At 53.0% G+C, this 7,666-nt stretch overlaps 1 protein-coding gene across 1 annotated transcript; it reads left to right on the forward strand.

Annotated features, from left to right (window-relative positions):
- The first annotated feature begins 2,074 nt into the window (after nucleotides 1-2,074).
- STMN3 (stathmin-like 3) lies at nucleotides 2,075-4,713 on the forward strand. Its single transcript, XM_010290976.1, has 4 exons — nucleotides 2,075-2,170; nucleotides 2,642-2,817; nucleotides 3,631-3,822; nucleotides 4,343-4,713. The coding sequence occupies exons 1-4, from the start codon at nucleotides 2,089-2,091 to the stop codon at nucleotides 4,400-4,402; spliced, it is 510 nt and encodes a 169-aa protein (XP_010289278.1). The 5' UTR covers nucleotides 2,075-2,088; the 3' UTR covers nucleotides 4,403-4,713.
- Nucleotides 4,714-7,666: the final 2,953 nt, after the last annotated feature.

Consider the following 7,666-nt stretch of genomic DNA (forward strand, 5'->3'; position numbering starts at 1 on the left):
TTAACAGCAGGACTGGGCAGGGTATTAAAATCAGAATGTGGAGCAAACTGGAAAACATTCAGTAAAGATCTGAGCTTCAGGGACTAGCAGTTAGCAAAAGGAGGGTGTTAATTAGGATGAAGGTCTGTACCTAGGAGGAAAAATAAGTGCAAGTATGAACTAGACATATGAAACCACTGTTTTCCACCAGAGCAGCTGCAGGAAGGCAGAGGAGAAGATCTGAAAGGCGTTCCTGAGGACACATGGTACACAGAATGATTTTTTTTTCCCCAGAATTGTTTTGCCTCTAATGCCTTTTCATATCAGAAAGTTTTGGGGATTTCCCTTTCCTGACCCAGTGGAGGATCTTGCTGTGAAGGTGGCATTGGCAGCAGGTTGCAGATTTACCTCTGGCTCGAGGTCAAAACAGGAGCTCAGTAAGGAAAGGACAAACCAAGACCAGAAGCACAAGGATATGTGCGAAATCCAGAGGCAGAGCTAAGGCTGGACACCAGAATGCCTGCGCCCTGTGGTGGATGCTGGAGGTAGGAAGGCACGAGGAGGCTCAGGGCAGGTTTGGCAGGACATGCAGCCATGAAGACTCTATCCCCATGTGCCCGAGTGTCCCCTGAGCAGCCAGTCCAGGGCAGAGCCTCACAGCATCCGTGGGACAGCAGTCGCCACTGCTGAGCCATCAGCTGCTGACCAGTGACATAGCAGTGATGCTGTGAGGGTTACACTGGTGTGATACAGAACTTGACAGCCTGACAAGGCACCTCTCTGTTTTCAAGTCCTGCTTCTATTCTGAGGTTCTTTGTCAAGTGTGTGCTAACAGTTCGCTGTCTTAAATGTGATCACTGAGGACGCTGCGGTGTGTCCTCCAGTCACAGGAATGTTGAGCAAACTGGAGGGCTTGTGGCAGCAGAGCTCGAAGGGATTGTGTATTTCCCTGTCCTTCACAGGGAACAACATTTACTGTGATTGCAGACCAGTAACAACCTGTGCCTGCATGGGCCAAGGTGGTGATAGAATCCACTTACATCCCTCCTTATCTGCTTCTGCAGGGAAGGAGGTACCTTGATAGGTTGGGTTACAGCACTTCCCCCCATTAGCAGCACCCCTGAACCGTTTCTTCACACATTGCTGACTGCATCTTGCACCCTGATGTCAGAAATGCTGAGTTGTGAAATTTTGGGAACTTGCCAGGGGTTAAGCAATGTTTCCAGGTGTTGATGGGCATCATTTTACCTCTGGGTCAGGAAGGGGAATGGAGAAAGGTCTGGGCAGCTGTCCCGATGTGGTTAACTACACGGGCTGCAGTGCTTTAGCTCCTTTGGAGGGAAAATCCTGCACAGAAACTTACACCTCCAGATGTGGTAAATTCCGACTGTGGCCCTCACTCCAAGAAGGACGTTGAGGTGCTGTAGCGTGTCCAGACAAGGGCAACAAAGCTGGTGACGGGTCTGGAGCACAAGTCTGATGAGGAGCGGCTGAGGAAACTGGGAGTGTTCAGTCTGGAGAAGAGGAGGCTGAGGAGAGACCTCATCGCTCTCTACAGCTACCTGAAAGGGGGTTGTGTTGAGATGGGCATTGGTCTCCTCCCAAGTAACAAGCGATAGGACAAGAGGAAATGGCCTCAAGTTGCACCAGGGGAGGTTTAGATTGGATATTAGGAAAAATTTCTTCACCGAGAGGGTGGTCAAACATTGGCACAGGCTGCCCAGGGGGTTCGTGGAGTCACCATCACTGGAGGTGTTCAAAAAACATGTAGACATGGCACTTCGGCACATGGCTGAGTGGGCATGGTGGTGTTGGGTTGATGGTTGGACTTGATGATCTTAAAGGTCCTTTCCAACCTTAATGATTCTGTGATTCCCATGACATTTGCCACAGCAGCAGCTAATTTAGTCAGCTGTAGGACTCTCCAAGGATGCTCCTTGGAGACCTCTTGGCAAGCTATGGCAGCCTGGAAAAGCCTCCACAGAGTCTGGTAGCTGCAGATGGGTTTCCTTGTGTCTACTTGCTTCATTTCTCCGTGAAAAAGAGCTGCCATTGCCATTAGACTCTCTTCTCATTGCTATTTCATATTTTTCAGCCTACAAGGAGAAAATGAAGGAGCTGTCTCTGCTCTCCCTCATCTGCTCCTGTTTCCACACCCAGCCCCATCCTAATACCATCTACCAGTATGGAGGTACGTAACCAGCTCTCACAGGAGCTACAGCATCGTTTGCAAGATGCTCCTGCAGGCAATGTGGGAGCGCATCAGCGCGCTGGGCTGTCCCATCCTGGAGCAGCAAGCCATGCCTCAGCCCGGGGTCTTTCTGTTTAATCTGCTTTCACAGGGTATTCTATTCACGCAACCCACATTTTCCCAGAAAGGAGCTGCTTGCAGAGGCTGTCCGCTCTGTACTGGGGTGACATACAAGATATTAACAGCAATACGGCCTTTCTGTAATTATGCTGTGAGTTTAAATTAATTGCATTGGCCTGGAGGGGAATGAAGCTGATCATTAATCAGGAAATTTTGGAGATAGAACAAAATCACCCATGCCAGGACATGGGGACACCCTAATTCCTATGTGAAGAGCTCAGTGCCCCCAGGTGAACACACTCCTGAGTGTCACAGGTCCACAGAGCCTCTGGGTTTTTTTTCCCCCCAAAGATATGGAGGTGAAGCAGCTGGATAAGAGGGCATCAGGCCAGAGCTTCGAAGTGATCCTGAAGTCCCCTTCAGATTTATCTCCCGAGAGCCCGATCCTTTCCTCCCCTCCCAAGAAGAAGGACCTGTCCTTGGAGGAGCTGCAGAGGCGGCTGGAGGCTGCAGAAGAGAGGAGGAAGGTAACGAGGTGTCCTGTAGATGCAGTGATTTTTCTGTGACTTTTCTGTGACAGGTACTAATTGCACCAAACCCTAAAACTGGCTTAGCAGGAGCAATCCGAAAAGGCTGGAAATAGTTCTTACACTTCTTGTTCTAGTCCACTGTAAATTGCCGGGGGAGACATGGGAGTCCTGGGGTGAGGTTCTGCAGCCTGGTTTAGGCAGGGAATTGGACTTGATGATCATCACCCTGCCCTTAAACCGCAGAGCTGTGTGGGGTCCTCTCGGACCTGGCCAGGGGGACAGTTCCTGCCAGCTAACGCTCCAGGACGTGTAGCAGTTGGTCGCACACCCAACTTAAACTTCAAACCTAAATACAGCCTTGCTTTTCAAACAGCTGGCTGTGCTATTTCCCACATTTTATTGTGCGTGCCACAGAAAATGCCTTCTGGTGAAAACTATTGAAAAGGAGCAAACCAGCAGAGTAAGGCAAAGTGTGAATGTTACAAACGGTGGTGGGTAAGGGGAGAGAAAGCTGAAATAATGCAAAGGACGAGGTGACACTCGGAGAGGGGACTCTGTGCCCACACGCCTGTCACCTCAGTTTTGCCGAGCCGGTGGGTGCAGTGTTGCATCACCTGCCCACCCGGAGCACCGGACCCAGCAGACATTGCCCCATAGCAGGAAAAAGCGTCTTCCAAGCAAGAGCGTTATGGGATGGAGTGGGGTGGCAGAGTGATTTCGAGCAGAGGAGATGGTCAGAAAGCCTGAAGCTGAAGGCTAGAGGAGCCTCTTTGGTTCCCTTACACCTCTCCCGTCGCCTTGCCTCGGCAGACCCAGGAGGCGCAGGTGCTGAAGCAGCTGGCGGAGAAGCGGGAACATGAGCGGGAGGTGCTGCACAAGGCGCTGGAGGAGAACAACAACTTCAGCCGCCTGGCCGAGGAGAAGCTCAACTACAAGATGGAGCTGAGCAGGGAGATCCGCGAAGCACATCTCGCCGCTTTGAGGGAGCGGCTCCGCGAGAAGGCGAGTGCGATGCCCCGGGAGAGGGCTGGGTGCTGATGCCCGCGGAGGGGGTTTGGGGTCTGGTCCCTGCGGGGTCATCCCAGAATGATGGGCACAAGAGAGCGGTGTTTTGTTGCTGGTGGAAAGCGGGCTGTGGAGGAGCACCGCCCCGGAGGAGCACGAGGAGGGGGGTTATGTCCTTCAAGGTCAGTAGAGAAAATACCCTCTGGCTGATCTTGGTAAGTGCAAGCCCGAGGCACAGGATCAGGCCCACTCCATGCCCGGTGACTGCGTGGCTGAAGGGCTTTGCAGAAGAGGGGAATCGTGAAGGCGTTCGCTGTAGGTTTGCATCACCTCTGGGCTCCCACAGATGAGGTGCTTCGCTCCTTGCAGGCGTAACCCACTGTCCTCGGGGTGTGTCGGATGGGAAACTGGTCTCTTTTGTTTTGTCTGGTGCAAATCCTGTGTGCAGGAGAGAAGGAAAATAGAGGCTGCAAGGGCAGAAGGTGTTAGCCTGGTGTCATCTCTCCCGTCTTTGCAGGAACTGCACGCAGCTGAAGTTCGCAGGAACAAGGAACAGCGGGAGGAGATCTCTGGATAAAGGGCTTTTCTACACATCTAGCACCTGATTCCTGTTAACAAACCGACCAATCGACCAACCAACACATTTTATTTTGTTTGTCTAGATGCAACATTCGGTTCTCCATCCCCCCCTCCCCTGGTGTTTGTCCCCCAGCTACACGCTTCTCTATCTCTGCATCCTTAATCGTCAGTACTTGTGGGGATTCACAGATCATAGGGACCTCTAAGCAGAATAGCAACTAGTTCACATGAAATAGAGAATCGATCAGTCAGTCAAACAGCTTCTTTGGAGGGTTTTGTCCTTTTTTAAAAAAATATTTCTTAAACTGATGTAAAAAAAAAATTAAGATATTAATAAATTCAACCAGCAGCGTCACGGAGATACGGATTTCTTATCCGGGGCTTTTACTCCTCTTGGTGTTTGCTCTGAGCCAAATACCACTTTCAGAATAATGGGAAGTAAGTGATAATTTCTGTGTGTGAAGTGGAATAGGCAACAGCCCCATGTTTGCCAGTGGTAGGAGAGAGGAACGAGAGACGGCTGGGATGGCTCAGGAGTTGTGGCATGCAGACCCGCCCCCGTCTCGTGGCTGCATCTGGAGCCAGCCCAGGCAGGCAGTCACCCAAAGTCCTCATCTTTGGATGATTCTTCCATGGCCCTTGTGAAAGTAGGTGAAGGTCTCCACGCAGAGCTCGGTGCCGGGTGCCCCGTAGCGGCAAGTCCCCCGCATGGTGGGCACCGCCTGATGCCCTGGTTGGCCACAGGCTGGAGGAACACATAGACTGAGCCGCCCTGTCCCCGGCAGAGCGGGGACCAAGAGGTCTTGGCTGACCAGCCCAGGAGAACCGCAGACAGCGATTGCGTCCCCAGCTCCACGGGAGCCCTGGGAGAGGGCGCTCGGTCTGCGGGCTCTCCAGCACTCCCAAAGCATGAGGTTTCGTTCTAGTAAGAAAGCAAATCCAATAGTGACGGTGCATGGTTGTGAAGTAGCCTTTTAGTGAACAGAATAATCAGCCTTCCCTCTTTCCAAGGGTGGATGTGACGCTTTGGTGCCATTACAGGGCAGACACTGAGACCAGAGATTGCCAGACGAGCCCCGGAGCTCGGGCTGCAGGCAGCACCTTGGGAGGCAAGGGCATGCCAGACCTGCGGCTTTGGGTGAGAGGGAGCCAAGAGGGGAGCAGTTCTGCAGTCAGGGTGAAGAGATGTCCCCATGCTCATTCCTTGTCTATCTTTAACTTCTCAAGGCCTACTTTTAAGAAAAAATTGTCTGTTGATGGAGGCAGGGATGAGTAGAGAACATGCAAGCACGGCAGTAATGTCAAAGCCCATGGGCTTCCTCATCTGCTAGAGTCATGGCTTACGGAGGTAGCCAAGGTCCGAGCAGCCACCGTGCACTGCGAGGGGCTGCCACCCTCCCGCTGGGACCCACAGACCTGCTCACCTCGCCCCGGCCCTGCCTCTGCCTTGAAAACCTAAGTGGAAATGTTGCATCTGAAGAGCAGGAAGGGCCACCTCCCGGCAAGCGGGGCCTCGCAGGACGCGGTGCTGAGGACTCAGCCCTGCAGCAGCGCGGTCCCGCGGCAAAGCTTTTCGGAGGAGACGGTGGAAGCTGCTTTCATGCGAGGCAGAAGGTAACAAGAACTCCCCTCCGTCCAGTGCTTTGCTGGGTTGCTATTTTTTTAACAGAGCGGTGCAGAGTTTCGGGGACACGGCGCAGGGCGGCATTTACACCAGGGGCACTGCTCCCTCCGCCTCGCCACGGCCCCTCCGTCCTGGCTGCCCTCTCAGTCCCCAGAATAAACCGAAGGGGCATCCGAGGCACCGAGACCTTTAATTATCAGTAACTGGTGCCCTCCGCACGCGGTGCCTCCGAAGAGCCATTCGGTGGGTGGGATGAGGGACTCCTGCGGTGGCCTTTGCAGGATCCTGGGGGCATAATTTAAACACACAGGGGGTGCAGAGGGGGGCACGGCACAGCCCAGCCCGGGGCTCCCCGGGGCCGCGCTCCGCGTGGCGATGGCAGGCGGTGACGATGAGGGGTTTGCACGGGGAATAACGAGAGGCAACAACCCTTGCCTCTCCTCCCCTCTGAAAAAGAAATCATCACGGAGTCTTGTCAGAAGCTGAGGTTTCGTGCCTTCCCTGTGCTTTAATTAGGCAAAAAATTGATCACAGCCCGGGGTGAGCATCGGGCGGTCGCAGAAACCCCGCGGAAAGCCAAAGAGCAGCAGCTGCTGGAGATCAGACCCGGGGGCTCTTTGCGAACCTCCCCAGAAGTCCCGGCTGGATTCGGGAGAGATCCCTCGATGGCCACGGCTTGATGTTAGGGGACACTCTGCTCCTAAAAGGAAGGGCTACCTTACTCCCAAAGCCCTCCTCCCGGGCCGGGGGGAGGACAGGACTGTTAGAAAGGCCCAGCGCTGCCCAGTGACACAAAAAAAAAAAAAAAAAAGATTTAGGGCAAAGAGGGAAAAGGGAAGGAAACCGAGGGTTGAGTTTCTTAACAGTAGCTAACGATCAGTTTATAGTAGCAGCTGTCTTAGATAAGCATCTGTGTAGAGCGCGGCATCACCGCCAGCATCACCTCATTCATATAGTGGCGAGAAATTTTAAAAAGTTTAAAAAAAAAAAATTTAAAAGTAATTTAAGCAAAATGTTTGTGTGTAAGAAATGGTTGAAACTGTCAAATGTCTGTGTCCCGCGTTGGTGGGATCTGAGAAGGTATCTGCGAGATATTAACCCTGTCCTACTCTCTGTGGTGCTGAGTGTTTGCTTGGTGTGTAATTCTGACCTGGAGCTTGTTGTAAATACCGTTTTTAGTACTATGATTATTATGATTATTATTATGATTATTATCAGAAATGTTGTACTCATGAGCAGGAGTTTAAAACAAGAGAAACGACCATTTTCACCAGTCGGAGGCTGGGCCGGCCGAAGGCAGGCTGCCCGTGGGGTGGGATGCCGCACCGGAGAGTGGCTGGAAAATCACGGAGTCGGGAGCTGGAGGCAGCCGAGTCCTGCGGGCAGGGCGGTGAGAGCGGGGACGGGCTCCCCTCGTGCTGGGCAGGAGAAGGAAGGACTGAGAGGCTTAATAGAAATGATGCTTCAATTCTGGTACATATAATTTAGCGTTAACCCAAACCTCCTCGGTGAGGGAGTCCAGGCTGTTCCCGCGGCCCCGGGGAAGCCGGAGGAGCTGCGAGCTTCGGCGTGTGCTGAAGGAGGAGCGGTCGGCGGCAGGTTGTGCTGCTTACAGCCGTCCTCCCCAAACGGCTGCCG

This window comes from Phaethon lepturus, unplaced genomic scaffold (genome assembly GCF_000687285.1).
Source record: "Phaethon lepturus isolate BGI_N335 unplaced genomic scaffold, ASM68728v1 scaffold29847, whole genome shotgun sequence".
NCBI lineage: Eukaryota > Metazoa > Chordata > Aves > Phaethontiformes > Phaethontidae > Phaethon > Phaethon lepturus.

Coding starts and splice junctions, on each gene's coding strand:
- STMN3 (XM_010290976.1), top strand. CDS start 2,089: ATGAAGGAGCTGTCTCTGCTCTCCCTCATCTGCTCCTGTTTCCACACC. Junction 2,171..2,641: donor TACCATCTACCAGTATGGAG/GTACGTAACCAG, acceptor TTCCCCCCAAAG/ATATGGAGGTGAAGCAGCTG. Junction 2,818..3,630: donor CTGCAGAAGAGAGGAGGAAG/GTAACGAGGTGT, acceptor TTGCCTCGGCAG/ACCCAGGAGGCGCAGGTGCT.